The 16971-nt window shown below is 41.7% G+C and overlaps 1 protein-coding gene across 1 annotated transcript in view; it reads left to right on the top strand.

Annotated features, from left to right (window-relative positions):
* Positions 1 to 16971, top strand: part of LOC140901502 (complement receptor type 1) — a 168762-nt gene that overhangs the window by 75837 nt on the left and 75954 nt on the right. Inside the window, exons 21-25 of the mRNA XM_078849847.1 lie at positions 1080 to 1265; positions 5842 to 5935; positions 7598 to 7683; positions 8543 to 8737; positions 9779 to 9958. Coding sequence (XP_078705973.1) covers positions 1080 to 1265; positions 5842 to 5935; positions 7598 to 7683; positions 8543 to 8737; positions 9779 to 9958 — 741 coding nt within the window. The remainder of the gene's footprint in view (positions 1 to 1079; positions 1266 to 5841; positions 5936 to 7597; positions 7684 to 8542; positions 8738 to 9778; positions 9959 to 16971) is intronic.

Raw genomic sequence — 16971 nt, 5'->3', positions numbered from 1 at the left:
GCTAAACTCTGTCCCGCTGGTGGGAGTGTTAAGGCCCGGGGGCGGCGGCTGGGGGTGTCTCCTGTCGGTGGTTGGAGGCGGGTGGGGGGAGAAAAAGCCCCTTCGAAGAGCGGGTAAAGGTGCTGTAGCTGGCCAGCTTCAGTAAAACGAAGTGTGGGCATAAGACTCCTAAAGACTGTCAAATGAGCAAGTTCCCCTGTTATAGCCTTAGCTTTGTGACTGTACAGACAGAGATATAGAAACTTTGTTAAAGCTAATGTTAAAATGATGTAATACACAGGGTAAGACAAGTGTGTCTGTATATCTGGGTATAATGCTTAAATTATCCAAAAGTACAAAATTTGGTTTGAAAGTCATAAGGTACATATAGTAGATAATCTGCAGTATCCCAAATTAAGGTTCAGGTATTCACATCCAGTTATTTGGGTACATCACTCCTAAAAGGTTATAGGAAGAGGAGCTTGTGGAAAGCAAATATAGTAATGAGTGAAGATTGTCCCTCAGTCATTGAGAATTTAGGGTCAGTTGCCACTTAGAAAATACAATACAGTACATCAGGAAGTTTTTCAGTTACTTTCCCCACTTTGCTTCTCATTAGCACCTGTCCATGCATCACATGAGAAATATGAAAGTTACCTGTCTCAGAGATGTCTCACCTGTCTCACCAGCTGTTCTCACTTGTTCTAATGCCAGACATGTTTCGTGTATTCTTCTGTAGATTGCTATCCTTTGCCTTCTCCTTTGCCTTCTACGTCACCTTCTTTCATGTCACTCTGTACGGTTGCAACCCTTTCTCTAAAACCTGTGGGTGGAGCAATGTCTTGTTTTGCACAATATACTTACCCTACGTTACTGCACGTATTCAGGGTGATGTATACATGGTAAATTTTAATGTACTGCAGTTCTGTATGAAGCCCATTCAGTAAACTAGCTTCAAGGCTCTAATGAAAACAAGTACCTCCAAATTGTCCCCAATAAAATCATTTGTGGCTTCTCTAAAACTAATAATCTGTTACAACAGACTACTGAATATTTTTCATAGTTAACTTTTTCCCTTCCTTGCCTGTCTCCCTTGCTAGGCACTTGTGATTCTCCTCCACGGTTGCATTTTGCTGAGCTGCCTGGGGTCGTGAACAATTCCTATCCTGTTGGGACCAAACTGAAATACTCCTGTCGCCCAGGATACATTTTGAGCTCTGGAAAGTCTCCTTTTGTTACATGTCTTGAAAATTCAAAATGGTCAGTAGAAGCTGAGTTTTGTGAAGGTGAGTACCTTTGTTGCTTTTCCATTTCAATTGATGTGCAAGCCATCTTGACACAGTTAGGAATCTCTCTTCTGTTGGATATCTCTCTTCTATTGGCATATGAAAAGAAGGCAACTGCCATCTTTTCCTGTGCTGTGTATTTATACCTCTCTACTGTATTTTCCACTCCATGCAGCTGATACAGTCAGTTTTAGCCCACGAAGGTTTATGCCCAAGTTAATTTGTTGGTCTCTAAGGTGCCACAAGGACTTCGAGTTGTTTTTGCTGATACAGATTAACACAGCTACTGTTCTGAAACCTGCTACAAATAAGTAAAACACTTTTTGGTGTGCTAAGTGTCTGTCCTTTTTGAAACATTGTAGTTGCGGTATCCCTGATAACGAAATATCCTGAATTCACTGTACTAAAAGTAAACCCAGTATTGAATAATGTCTCATAGAATATCAGAGTTGGAAGGGACCTGTGTTACAAACTTGGTCAAAATAGTAATTCATAACAAAACTTAGAGAATACTCCTCTTGGCTTCATTGCTAAGAGTACGATAAGATTTTTGCAAGTTTTCTCATCTCAAGACTATAGATGCTATATTCCATGTAACTAGTAAGGATATCTACAGTTGGATGCTAATGAAACTTAACTCTGCCTTCTTGTGCATATGTTTTAAATTATGACTGTATTTGTTGTATTGAATACTGATGAGACTTCCTTGATTAGCCTCAGACTCACCTACTCTGGCCTGCTGGCTTGAGAAAATACTTTAAATATAGGCCCTGATTCAGCAAAACACTTAGTGCATTCTTAAGTCCCACTGACTTCAGCGGGCCTTGTTTTACTGAATCGATCAGGCCTTAGTAAAGAGGTCACAATTTTTACATACCTTGTCTGCATTGAGAGATCTTTCCCAGTGCAGTCATAAAAAGTGCCAACGTTATCTTTGCATGGATACAGTATATCTACATTGAACTCCCTATAGATATGGTGACTTTTTGATACAGTTCATTCTTCGTGGGAATAAGTCTACTGCAGGAGAAAGCATCACAAATATCTCTTGTAGGGGCAAAGAAAAGCTCTTCCACTGAGCTTGACTGAGGAACATGCAGTTTTTAGCTGTCTAAAATCAAGATTCACAAATCAAGAAAACGACTAACAAATATTTACAAAACGCAAAACAAACCTGTGGAACGTGCTGCCTCTGGTAATTTGTTTCGATGGTTAGTCACCCTCATATTAAACACTTCCACCTTATTTCCATTTTGAATTTGTCTGGCTCGCCTTTTTCCAGTCATCCGGGACCTCCCCTGATTGCCATGAGTTTTCAAAGATAATGGCCAGTGGCTCTGCAATCACATCTATTAATACATCAAGGATTGTATTAGCCCTTTTTTCCATAGGATTGCAGTGGGAGCGTATGTTCAGTTGATTGTCTGCTGTGATCTCAATCCTTTTCAGACTTGCTCCTTCCCAGAATATAGTTTACCCGTTCTCTCAGAACAGCTTGCATTTCTTGTGCCTGGATGTATAATTTTGCGTTATACGGTACTAGAATGAATTTTGTTTGACCGGACATAGGGAGTCCAGATTGCTTTGTAGGACTCCCCCAGTCTGTGTCACCTGCAGATAGTATCAGGAGTGATTTTTGTTACCTTCCAGACAAATGATTTAAAATGTTGAATAGCATCAGGTCTAGGACCGATGCCTGCAGAATCCTACTAGAAATAGGTTTGTTTGATAATGATTCCCACTGATGTGACTGCTCCTGGAGATGTCAGTTAGTCAGTTCTTGTCTGCAGTGGTGTTGCAGCCATGTCAATCCCAAGATATTAGCGAGACAAAGTGGGTGAGATAATATCATTTATTGGACCAACTTCTGTTGGTGAGAGAGACGAGCTTTCGAGCTTACACACCATTCTTCTTGGTGTCAGAAATGTATTCCAAACCTGAAGACTAGCTCTGTGTAGGGTCGAAAGCTTCTCACCCACAGAAGTTGGTTCAATAAAAGATATTGCCTCACCCTCTTAGCCAATTCTTAGTCCATTTAAGTTGTGCTCTATTGATACAGAAGTGTTAATTTTTTATTTAGAATGTTGTGTGGTACTAAGTCAAACAGCTTACAAAAGTCTAGGCATATTACATCAGTTACGTTTATCAAACATCTTTGTAACTTCAAAGAACGACAGAGGTTTATCAGAGAAACCTGATTTTCCATAAAACCATATTGGTTGGTATTAATTATATTCCTGTTCTTAATTCCTTATGAATTGGGAAAATTTTCCCTCCACTGCACAAGTGGTCAGAACAGATTTGCCCTTGGAATCGATGAATCCCACAATACCTTTAAATTATTATGCCTGTGAGTGAGATCATGTTAACTAGTCTACAGTTACTGAGGTCATGCTGGTTGCCCTTTTTGAATACTGGCACAAGATCAGCGCTCTTCCATTCTTCCTGAATTTCCAGTTACTCTAACTTCTTATAAATCTTAATCAGTGGGTTAGAGATCTCCTTGGCCAACTTTTCAGGACACTTGGGTGCAAGTTATCCCAAGATTTTGATTTAACAATGTTTATCCCTAGCAGATGTAGTTTAACTTCCTCCTTAATTACTAATAGACATGGAAGTACTTCATCAAACTCTTGTGATGAGACTATGTTGTCGTGCTTCTTTCCAAATACAAAAGGGAAATATTTCCTGAACACTCCTGCCTTTCTTGTATCATAATTGTTTTACCCATCTCCATTTAGTAACAAGTTTTTACCTTTACTACGCGTGGTATACTCGGTGTATCATCCAGACTAATGAGAATCTGTCACCACTGTCCTTTAACCTGGGGGTGCCCTTTACAAAGCTTTGGTGCTGTAGCCTCCAGTCTGGACTGCTCACAAACAGCCTCCGGTGTGCAAGTCACTCCCAGCTAGGTCTCGGCCAGCCACACCTTTGTTCTTGCAGTATAAGCAAAGCTGGTGAGGTGACCCCAACAAATTCCTAGTATTTCCCCGCCCTGCCCCCCCTTTCCAGAAACGTATGTCTTGTATTGCCCAGCCCTCTCCCGGACAATACAAATTCATCTCGAGTCTCTCCTTCTTTCTTGTTACCCAAATAGAGTTTCACAGACACTTCAATTTAAACACACTGGATTAGATCAAACAAGTTTATTAACTACAAAGATTTTAAGGGACTGCAGGTCATGAGGCATGAGTCGGAAAGGTGACAAGAGAGGTCAAGATAAAGCACAAGTGGTGCTCAAGTTAAAAAATGCTGTTAAATTCGAAATGAAGTTTTTCTTACCATATGCTCTCAGCAGTCTTGCTGACCAAACTTCTTAAGTGAGGACCCCTTCTTCAGCTCAGTTGGTGCTTCCTTTGTCTCTTTTAGTGCAGTGAGTGGATGGCTGGAGTGAGAGGGAGGAGGGGGAGCCTGGGAGTTTTTGTTGCTCCTTTTTTATAGTGTCAGTCCCACCCCTGGGAAAACATTCCCCGCTGACAAAAAGTCTATCGGGAAAAGATTTTCCCTGCTGCTTTTCCTCTCTTTTTTGGAGGTTTTTTTCTTCCTGCTTGATGACTGCTTGTTGCTTAAATGCAAATTAAGCAGAGCACACATTCCTTTGAGACAGTCCTGTTTGCCAGCTTGTGCTGTAGGTTTTTTAATATGAGTTAACATTATACAGGGAAATCTTCTAACTTCAGAGACAATGTTACCATGCACTTTATCAGGGCAGTATTGACCAGTAAACTCTATGTTTTCAGGTTTCAGAGTAGCAGCCGTATTAGTCTATATTCACAAAAAGAAAAGGAATACTTGAGGCACCTTAGAGACGAACAAATTTGAGCATAAATTGGTTAGTCTCTAAGGTGCCACAAGTACTCCTTTTCTTTTTATACATTTTCAGATGATGCCTCACAAGGCATGCTCGGTACATAGATTATTACAGCAGTCTCTAGGGTGTGGACACGGGTACATTCTCTTACAGAAGGATTTCTTTTGTCCCTAACGATCTTCACAATCTTCTCCTTATTGTCTGTAACCATGCCACTTGTGAGACTCTCACTGATGTCTTTAGTGCCCCATATAAATTTTTACATTTCGTAACTTACGCCTTCTATCCTTTTTTTTTGTTCTTCTGTGTCTTATGTTGCTTTTTATTTGTAATTGCTGCCAGTTGAGGTCAGTGGGTCTACCTACATGAATATGGTTCTGCATATGAGTTTTCGGGATCTGGGCGTTCACGTTGACAGTATGAATATTTGCGCTTATACTAAATCTGCAAGGGGATCTGAAATCTCTTGTTTCAGGATATAAGGCAACCACTATCTGTGTGGGATTAGGAAGCATCATCCCGCTTCCACTTCTCCTCACTTCGCATGGGCATGAAACAAAATTATCCATAATGTGGGTTTTAAGCTTTCCTCCTTAGCCTTTGGTGCTGCCTGCTGTCGTAGAGGACAGATACTGGACTCCAAGACGATTGGCTTTGATCTGCCATGGTATTTGCTGTGTTAGAGGATGCAAGTTAGGATATCCCCTTTTTCCTATTAAGGTAATCTGAGGTAACACTAATATTCGTCTTGTTCTCTTCTAGGAAGACGATGTAAACCATTCGAACTCGAAAATGGCAGGGGTGATATAACGGATCTCCGGTTTGGTGCAAGAGCAAACTTCTCCTGTGATGAAGGGTGAGTGGCAAATTAATATTTGGACTAATTAATAGAAGCTAGACTGGTGTAAAACTGCTGTTGAAGTCTAACAAAATGAGACAAGCAAGCCTGCTTAACTTCAAGAACATAAGTGAGTGGTGAGCTATAAATCTGTATCCATGGGCTGGGGCCCTTGTTAAGAATTACACCTGCGATTTTCAAAGGAGTTGAAGGAAGATAGCCACCGAGCTATGGTTGTCATTCAGTGGGAGATGGGCATCTAACTCGCTCAGGTGCTTTTGAAGATGGCAGCCTAGAGCCCTCAGGAGATCCTCCAGCAGGGGTTGGGTTATGATATTGAGAGTCCCACCTCAGGGGTCATGTGGCACTTACTGACCCGTGCCATCTCTCCCTTGTTACAGGGGTTTCTGTGAGGGTGCTGGGAGCTAGTGGGAGAATATTGCCCATAAAATGCTGCACCAGGTAGAGGCAGACCTCTTCCTGCTCTACAATAGCAAATATTTGTCTGTCCCAAAATGTAGTCTAAAATACTACAGCCCACAGGAGCTCAGGTTGTCTTTGGGTGTAATTCTATTTTACAAACTAGCAGCTGCTTGGGCCCATCTGTGCGCGCGTGCTCTCTCACTGTTCCCTCCCTTCACAGGAGATTGATTTCTTCAAGTTCTTTCACTTCAATTTAATCGAATGCTAAGTGTGTTCTGTAGTGACGACCAAGTGTAAGCTTTGTCAGTATGTTGCAACTTTGTGTGCTGGGTTTAGCTGGACTTTCAGCTCAATGGACTTGGAAATGCAGTGCTTTTGGCTAAGCCCTCAAGGGTTAACACATAGTTATTAATGTAGCCTCACACTCTACAAGGCAGCACAAACGGAGGGAGGAGACACAGCATGGCAGAGAGAGACCATCTCTCTCGCACGCACGCACGTGAGAGAGAGACACATGTGTGAATTACCCCTTTAAGTTCGCTGACCCCAGTTTAAGTACATTGCCTTTTTAAGTAGATCAGCAAGTTGACAGCATTTGATGGCAGCAAGCTCCCTCTGTCCTGAGCCCTGTCGTGTTCTCCCCCACCTCTCTGAGGAGAAGGGGTACAGCGGGAGGAGGACACCCTGACATTAGCACCCTTCTTCCCCCTCCACCCCCACACAGCAAGCAGGAGGCTCCCGGGAGCAACTTCAAGGCAGAGGACAGGAGCAGCACAGGGCAGTGGGGGGAGGGATGGCTGAACTGCCTGACAATTGATAGCCTGCTGGGCGGCTGCCACACAGGGAACTTAGGGAAGCTGATGGGGCGGGGCGGCTGCCGGTCTACCCTGGTTCTAAGCGCCCACCAGCTAGCTCCAACGGGCTGCTCTTTCTGCAAGCAGTGGACAAAGCAGGCGGCTGGCAAACAACCTTCTAAGGGAGCGTTGAGCAACTTTAAACAAGCATGTTCCCTAATTGATCAGCAACGAAACAATGTTAACTGGGACGATGTTAAGTGAGGCGTTACTGTAGCTGTACCGACGTAGATGTGTACTGTAGACCTGGCCTTCGTGTTCCTTGGTCCTGTGGTGTTAGATGTATCCCTTTTTCAATGGTTTGTCTCCACCTACTGGCAGAAAGAAACCCTGCTCCATCTTTCTGGACGGGGCACGAGTTCTTTGCTTCCATGAGTCACAAACTTGAACCTTTTTTCTTTAGGTACAGATTAATTGGACAGACTTTTGCCCAGTGTGTGATTGTGGGAAATGGAGTTGATTGGAATACGGAGGTTCCACTTTGCCAAGGTAAAGCAATTTAATGGTTTTAAGAACAGTTCACGTCTGGAGATGATGCAGCATAGCTGGCGCTTCAGAGGAGTCTCTGTTCTTCCTTTGGCATTTAATCCAAATGACAGTTTTGTTGTGGGGAGGAATGAAATCGTACTGTGCTTCGCCATGGTGTTTAGATGACTCCTACAGAAACTTTTTTTTTTTTTTGGTACCTTTTAGATTATTCACCTGGCTCTGTTTAATATGCACAATCCAACAGGCCTCATGTCTCCTCTTCACTATTGTATCTGTGTAATCCTCCTGGTCACTAAGTAAAAGGCATGATAATGACTTCAAGAAGTTTTGATGCTTCCCAAATGTGACTATCCACTTAAAATCTGAGGCTCTTTTGGAGTGAATCACAATTAATTTGCCTCTACCTTAATTTGATCTCTTGAATGCTTTCTGGGCTTGGTCTATCAATGATGCTGCTGATGTCCAGTCTAGAATCAGCTGCTGCTAAAAGAACTGTTCTAGCTTAGTTTTCTTCTGGTGGAACAATACTACATCTCGAGATGCCGGGCAAGAGGTTCTGGCTCCTTGAGGCTAATGTTGGGAAGGAGCGCGCTCTGCTAAGGTCATCTTCCAGAGTTGGTGTTTTATGGAGCATCCTCCTTGAGCAATGGACGTACTGGGTTGGGTCAAGCCTAAAAGCAGACAAACCTTCAGAATCTGAAAGGGGTATTGCTTCAAATGTTAAAACGGAATGTTAAGTACGCTTCCAAATGGCTAAATAGCTTTTTGGGGGGATCTGAGACAACTTTCTTAGTGAAAACTCTCTTTGGTTCACCTTCAGTGGAAACTTTAATTTTCATGTTGACATTCTTTGCTTCAGCAATACCTTGTCCTCCACCTCCTGGTATCACCCAGGGATCCCATAATGGTCAGAGTGGAGAAGAGTTTTCCTTTGGCTCAGCAGTAACTTACAAATGTGACCCGGGCTTGTCTCTTATTGGAGAGGCCTCCATTCATTGTACAACGAAAGATCATTTCAATGGAGAGTGGAGTGGGCCTGCCCCTGAATGCAAAGGTTAGTAGCATCTGTTTTTTATCCCCTTCTTATTCTACGATCACCTTCCAAGAAAAACTCTATTTTGATTGCTGAGGAAATTCAGTTAGTGCTTTGTCCCCCTAAATACGTATCATGAAAACTAGTTACTGTTGGAAAACTAAAGAATGACTGACACTTCATGAATCATTCCTGGAAAGAATTTTTGCCTCTAATACATCCTGTGGTTTTTTGTCTCCCCTCAGTGTTCCAAGCTTGAAGTTAATTCTCAGGTCACAAACAGTTGATAAACTCTTAAACTAAGGTTTTGCTTTTATGCCAGTATCCTTCAACTCAAGTGCTAAAGGGAAGTGGACGGAAAGAGAGAGGCTTACAAGGAGGATTGCTTGGCAAGCCTCTTTTTCAGAACTCTCCGGGAGGGCTCCTTGGCAGTGAAGGCTCAGGCTTCTGTGAGTTCATATCACAGCCATAAAGTTCTTCGGAGGGAGAAATAAAGGTCATTGTACAATCCTCATTTTAGTGACGGCAGTGCTCCTGCACACTGTTGCATTTAGCTAACAATGCATTTATGTACTTGGTATTCAAGCAAGTGCAACAACTTGGTTTTATTCTTTCTGAGTTACCCAGCCTAACAGCTGGGATTGAGGCTTTTTCAGAGGCATTAGGGTAGGTTGGTCATCTTGCTACTTAATAATAACTCCTCCAAAAGCAGGGAAGTTCAGTTCCAGAATGTCATTGTATGTACATCTCTTCTAGTGTGACCCAAATTCCGGATGGCGTCGTACAGCGATGATGTTTAACTCATGCAGTTTAGTGGAGGGTGGGGGAAGGGGCGGGATAGCCATACAGTTGGGTGCTGTCGTGTTTGTAGACTAACATCTTTTTAAAGGAAAAGATCCAGAGTTGTCTAACTTTATTTTGAAATACATTTTGGTACCTGCTGTGGTCAAGTATCAGGGCGTTTTCGTCTTTCCTCTAATTCTCCCACACGCCCCCATCTCCCCACACACACTAAATGCTTCCTGTGCCAAACGTTCTTATGCTGGTACTTTTAATTTTCAGTGGTCAAGTGTCCTGAGCCAGAAGTTAAAAATGGAAGAAAGCAATCTGGGTTTGGACCTGACTATTCATATGGAAACGCCGTAATATTTGCATGTGATTCTGGCTACACTCTGCATGGTAGCAGTTCAGTTAGATGTGAAGCTAACAATTCTTGGGTTCCATCTTTGCCAACTTGTCTACGTAAGTATAAGCAGTTGTGTTGAACCTTTTATATGCTGATGTTTAGCAACGTTAAAATGATGTAAAGTTTGAGTGTCTGTGTCCCCTTTTTGTCATTGGCATAACACATACTACACCTACAGCTCCCCTCCAGGAGGAACAAAAGATACTTCTGGTGAGTTGGAAGAACTTTTGGCTATTTAAAGCTTCCAGTTTTTTAGCATGTAGTTTCTACAAGACTGAAAATGGCAGTGTGAAATTCACGAAGTACATTTCATCTCTAAGTTCTGGAGCAGCCTGCGTGTTGGCATGTGGCTGGGTGGCTGATGTGGAACCACACTTCTGCTAGCCTTCAGCCCCTGGGAGTGCTTTTGCCCGGGAGAAGGCTCATTGGAATGGCTTCTGCCTTGGAGGCTAAACTCTGTCCCGTATCGTGAGATAGCGTTAATACCCAGTGCCTGCTGCTGTAGGATGAGGAATGTCTCCTGTCGTAGTTGGAGGTAGGCTAGGGAAAAGAAAAAGCCACTTTGAACAGGAGGTAAAGGTGCAGCTTCTTTGCTTTACCAGTTTCTGTAAAACAAAGTTTGGGGTATAAGACTCCTAAAGATTATAAAATGAGCCAGATCCCCTGTTACAGCCTTAGGTTTGTGACTGTACAGAAATAGATTAAATTTTTTTTATTAAAGCTAACGTTACAAAGATCTAATGCACACGTTAAGAAGAGTGTCTGTACATCTGGGTATAATGCTTAAATTATCCAAAAGTACAAAATTTGTACCTTAGGACTTTGAAACCATATAGTACATAATCGACAGTATCCGAGATTACGGTTGTTAAATTCAGTGATACGGTTAAGGTATTAGCATCCAATTATGCAGGTACATAACTCATAAAAAGTTATACTAAGAGTATCCTATGGAAAGCAAATATAGCAACGAGTTAATATTGTCCCTTGGTAATTGAGAATTTAGGATCGGTTGGCTGTTAGAAAATACAATACAGTATGTCGGGAAGTATTTCAGTTACTTTCCCCACTTTGCTTCTCATTAGCACTTGTCCTCATGCCTGTCATGCAGTTTCCATGCATCACATGAGAAATATGAAAGTTACCTGTCTCAGAGATAATGCCAGACATGTTTCGTGTACTCTTCTATAGATTGCTCCCTTGGTGGTCTTTGCCTGTATGTCACCTTCTTTCACGTCAGTCTGTGTGGTAGCAACCCTCTCTCTGAGCCTGTGCTGCGTTAGATCATAAAACCTGTGAGGTGGAGCAATGTCTTGTTTTGCACAATGTACTTACCTTACGTTACCATACACGCTCAGGGTGATGTATACATGGTAAATGATGTAAAATTTTAATGTACTATAGTTTTGTATCAAGCCCATTCAATAAACTAGCTTCAAGGCTCTAATGAAAACAAGTACCTCCAAATTGTCCCCAATAAAATCATTTGTGGCTTCTCAAAAACTAGTATTCTGTTACAACAGACTACTGAATATCTTTCATAGTTAACTTTTTCCCTTCCTTGCCTGTCTCTCTTGCTAGGCACTTGTGATTCTCCTCCACGGTTGCATTTTGCTGAGCTGCCTGGGGGAGTGAACAATTCCTATCCTGTTGGGACCAAACTGCAATACTCCTGTCGCCCAGGATACATTTTGAGCTCTGGAAAGTCTCCTTTTGTTACATGTCTTGAAAATTCAAAATGGTCAGTAGACCCTGAGTTTTGTGAAGGTGAGTACCTTTGTTGCTTTTCCATTTCAATTGATGTGCAAGCCATCTTTTATTGGGTAAGTGGTTCACAGTTCAACACTGGTATCCATAAACACTTTCTCAATACATTTTGGACAGTTCTTTGTTATATTAGTGGTTGACTTAAAAAAAAAAAATCAGAATGCTTCCATATCTTTGTAGGCTTCTTTAAGAGCAGCTAAAATGCAAAATTCCAGTAACTTTAGCCTTCTGTGCTGAATACTCTCAAATAGGTTTCAGAGGAGGAATAGGTTTACCACTTTCTTCTTGGTTTTTAGGCCTTGTGCTGAATATCTGCCTTTCTAGAACATCAACATCTTGTGTAGTAGTAGATATAAACTTAAGAATAGTGCAGTTCTTCTCTCCCAGAAACCCCACTGTCCGCATAATTTGCGTGTGACTGACTGGGAGACATTCAGTGCACACCAGTGAAGTTATTGGAATTTGATACTCTACCTATGCGGGTCAGCTTTAAATGGAGGTATAAAATAAAGGACGTCTAAGCTTTCATCTATTTAGTTTCCCTAATGATCTTGGTTCTTACCATGTCACCTCTTTTAACTTTGTTCAAGTGAGTGCCACAGAACACTGGACAGCTACAACTTGGTGCGGTTAAATTCATCGTGTTCATAGTATTTCCTGTTGATAGTATAGGGAACATCACAAATACTGCAATAAAGTGAAACACTTCGGTGTGATAAGTGTCTGTCTTTTCGGAAAAATTGTAGTTGCTCTATCCCTGATAACAAATGATAGAGTTCAGCCCTACGGAATTCACTGTACTAAAAGTAAACCCAGTATTGAATAACGTGTGTTACAAACTTGGTCAAAATACTAATTCATAACAAAGCTTAGAGAATACTTCTCTTGGTTTCATTGCTAAGAGTACAATAAGATTTTTGCAAGTTTTCTCCTCTCAAGACTATAGATGCTATATTCCATGCAGAAGTCCCTAGTAAATGCAGTACTACAGTAACTAGTAAGGATATATACAGTTGGATGCTGATGAACCTTAACTCTGTCGTCTTGTGCATATATTTTAAATTATGATTTAATTTGTCGTAATTTGTCAAATACTGATGGGGATTTCTTGACTAGCCTTAGACTTACCCTCTCTGGGTTGAGAAAATACTTTATATATAGGCCCTGATTCCGCAAAGCACTTAGTGCGTTCTTAAGTCTCAGTGATGTCAGCGGAACTTGTTTTGCTGAATCGATCAGACCTTAGTAAATAGGTCACAATTTTTACATGCCTTGTCTGAATTCAGAGATTTTTTTTTCCCCCAGTACAATAATAAAAAGTGCTGACTTTATCTTTGTTTGGATACAGTATATCTACATTGAATTCCCTATAGATATGGTGACTTTTTGATACAGTTTATTCTTCGTGGGAATAAGTCTACTCCGGGAGAAAGCATCACAAGTAACTCTTGTAGGGACAAAGAAAAGCTCTTCCACTGAGCTTGACTGAGGAACGTGCAGTTTTTAGCTGTCTAAAATCAGGATTCACGTATCAAGAAAATTAAAAACAAATATTTACAAAACGCAAAACAAGCCTGTGAACATTCTGCCACAAAATGGAGGCAAAGAACAGGGTAGGGTTCAAAAAGGGATGAGACACTTAGAACCGGGTCTGGCAAACATGTTGCTTAATGTTGCACATGTGAATAGTCTGCTGCTTCATAGAGTTTAATGCTAGAAGTAATTGTGCCTAGATGTATAATTTTGCACTATACGGTACTAGAATGAATTTTGTTTGAACGGACCCAGGGGATCCAGATTGCTTTGCAGGACTGCTCTGTCCTGCTTTATCACTCCCCCAAACTTTCTGTCAGCTGCAAATTTTGTCAGGAGTGATTTTTGTTTACTTCCAGTCAACTGATTAAAACGTTGAATAGCAGCAGGTCTAGGACCGATCCCTGCAGAATTCTACTAGAAACAGGTTTGTTTGATAATGATTCCCACTGATGTGACTGCTCCTGGAGATGTCAGTTAGTCAGTTCTTGTCTGCAGTGGTGTTGCAGCGGTGTCAATCCCAAGATATTAGCGAGACAAAGTGGGTGAGATAATATCATTTATTGGACCAACTTCTGTTGGTGAGAGAGCTTTCGAGCTTACACACCATTCTTCTTGGTGTCAGAAATGTATTCCAAACCTGAAGACTAGCTCTGTGTAGGGTCGAAAGCTTCTCACCCACAGAAGTTGGTTCAATAAAAGATATTGCCTCACCCTCTTAGCCAATTCTTAGTCCATTTAAGTTGTGCTCTATTGATACAGAAGTGTTAATTTTTTATTTAGAATGTTGTGTGGTACTAAGTCAAACAGCTTACAAAAGTCTAGGCATATTACATCAGTTACGTTTATCAAACATCTTTGTAACTTCAAAGAACGACAGAGGTTTATCAGAGAAACCTGATTTTCCATAAAACCATATTGGTTGGTATTAATTATATTCCTGTTCTTAATTCCTTATGAATTGGGAAAATTTTCCCTCCACTGCACAAGTGGTCAGAACAGATTTGCCCTTGGAATCGATGAATCCCACAATACCTTTAAATTATTATGCCTGTGAGTGAGATCATGTTAACTAGTCTACAGTTACTGAGGTCATGCTGGTTGCCCTTTTTGAATACTGGCACAAGATCAGCGCTCTTCCATTCTTCCTGAATTTCCAGTTACTCTAACTTCTTATAAATCTTAATCAGTGGGTTAGAGATCTCCGTGGCCAACTTTTCAGGACACTTGGGTGCAAGTTATCCCAAGATATTGATTTAACAATGTTTATCCCTAGCAGATGTAGTTTAACTTCCTCCTTAATTACGAATAGACATGGAAGTACTTCATCAAACTCTTGTGATGAGACTACGTTGTCGTGCTTCTTTCCAAATACAAAAGGGAAATATTTCCTGAACACTCCTGCCTTTCTTGTATCATAATTGTTTTACCCATCTCCATTTAGTAACAGGTTTGTACCTTTACTACGCGTGGTATACTCGGTGTATCATCCAGACTAATGAGAATCTGTCACCGCTGTCCCCTAACCTGGGGGTGCCCTTTACAAAGCTTTGGTGCTGTAGCCTCCAGTCTGGACTGCTCACAAACAGCCTCCGGTGTGCAAGTCACTCCCAGCTAGGTCTCGGCCAGCCACACCTTTGTTCTTGCAGTATAAGCAAAGCTGGTGAGGTGACCCCAACAAATTCCTAGTATTTCCCCGCCCTGCCCCCCCTTTCCAGAAATGTATGTCTTGTATTGCCCAGCCCTCTCCCGGACAATACAAATTCATCTCGAGTCTCTCCTTCTTTCTTGTTACCCAAATAGAGTTTCATAAACACTTCAATTTAAACACACTGGATTAGATCAAACAAGTTTATTAACTACAAAGATTTTAAGGGACTGCAGGTCATGAGGCATGAGTCGGAAAGGTGACAAGAGAGGTCAAGATAAAGCACAAGTGGTGCTCAAGTTAAAAAATGCTGTTAAATTCGAAATGAAGTTTTTCTTACCATATGCTCTCAGCAGTCTTGCTGACCAAACTTCTTAAGTGAGGACCCCTTCTTCAGCTCAGTTGGTGCTTCCTTTGTCTCTTCTAGTGCAGTGAGTGGATGGCTGGAGTGAGAGGGAGGAGGGGGAGCCTGGGAGTTTTTGTTGCTCCTTTTTTATAGTGTCAGTCCCACCCCTGGGAAAACATTCCCAGCTGACAAAAAGTCTATCGGGAAAAGATTTTCCCTGCTGCTTTTCCTCTCTTTTTGGAGGTTTTTTTCTTCCTGCTTGATGACTGCTTGTTGCTTAAATGCAAATTAAGCAGAGCACACATTCCTTTGAGACAGTCCTGTTTGCCAGCTTGTGCTGTAGGTTTTTTAATATGAGTTAACATTATACAGGGAAATCTTCTAACTTCAGAGACAATGTTACCATGCACTTTATCAGGGCAGTATTGACCAGTAAACTCTATGTTTTCAGGTTTCAGAGTAGCAGCCGTATTAGTCTATATTCACAAAAAGAAAAGGAATACTTGAGGCACCTTAGAGACGAACAAATTTGAGCATAAATTGGTTAGTCTCTAAGGTGCCACAAGTACTCCTTTTCTTTTTATACATTTTCAGATGATGCCTCACAAGGCATGCTCGGTACATAGATTATTACAGCAGTCTCTAGGGTGTGGACATGGGTACATTCTCTTACAGAAGGATTTCTTTTGTCCCTAACGATCTTCACAATCTTCTCCTTATTGTCTGTAACCATGCCACTTGTGAGACTCTCACTGATGTCTTTAGTGCCCCATATAAATTTTTACATTTCGTAACTTACGCCTTCTATCCTTTTTTTTTTTTTTTCTTCTGTGTCTTATGTTGCTTTTTATTTGTAATTGCTGCCAGTTGAGGTGAGTGGGTCTACCCACATGAATATGGTTCTGCATATGAGTTTTCGGGATCTGGGCGTTCACGTTGACAGTATGAATATTTGCGCTTATACTAAACCTGCAAGGGGATCTGAAATCTCTTGTTTCAGGATATAAGGCAACCACTATCTGTGTGGGATTAGGAAGCATCATCCCGCTTCCACTTCTCCTCACTTCCCATGGGCATGTAACAAAATTATCCATAATGTGGGTTTTAAGCTTTCCTCCTTAGCCTTTGGTGCTGCCTGCTGTCGTAGAGGACAGATACTGGACTCCAAGACCATTGGCTTTGATCTGCCATGGTATTTGCTGTGTTAGAGGGTGCAAGTTAGGATATCCCCTTTTTCCTATTAAGGTAATCTGAGGTAACACTATTATTCGTCTTGTTCTCTTCTAGGAAGACGATGTAAACCACTCGAACTCGAAAATGGCAGGGGTGATGTAACGGATCTCCGGTTTGGTGCAAGAGCAGACTTCTCCTGTGATGAAGGGTGAGTGGCAAATTGCTTCTTTGGACTAATTAATAGAAGCTAGACTGGTGTAAAACTGCTGTTGAAGTCTGGCAAAATGAGACAAGCAAGCCTGCTTAACTTCAAGAACATAAGTGAGTGGTGTGCTATAAATCTGTATCCATGGGCTGGGGCCCTTGTTAAGAATTACACCTGCGATTTTCAAAGGAGTTGAAGGAAGATAGCCACCCAGCTATGGTTGTCATTCAGTGGGAGATGGGCATCTAACTCGCTCAGGTGCTTTTGAAGATGGCAGCCTAGAGCCCTCAGGAGATCCTCCAGCAGGGGTTGGGTTATGATATTGAGAGTCCCACCTCAGGGGTCATGTGGCACTTACTGACCCGTGCCATCTCTCCCTTGTTACAGGGGTTTCTGT

The sequence above is a fragment of the Lepidochelys kempii genome, chromosome 21 (assembly GCF_965140285.1).
Source record: "Lepidochelys kempii isolate rLepKem1 chromosome 21, rLepKem1.hap1, whole genome shotgun sequence".
NCBI classification, from domain to species: Eukaryota; Metazoa; Chordata; order Testudines; family Cheloniidae; genus Lepidochelys; species Lepidochelys kempii.
Note: the sequence above shows the minus strand (reverse complement) of the source record. Positions and strands in the feature narration are given on the sequence as shown.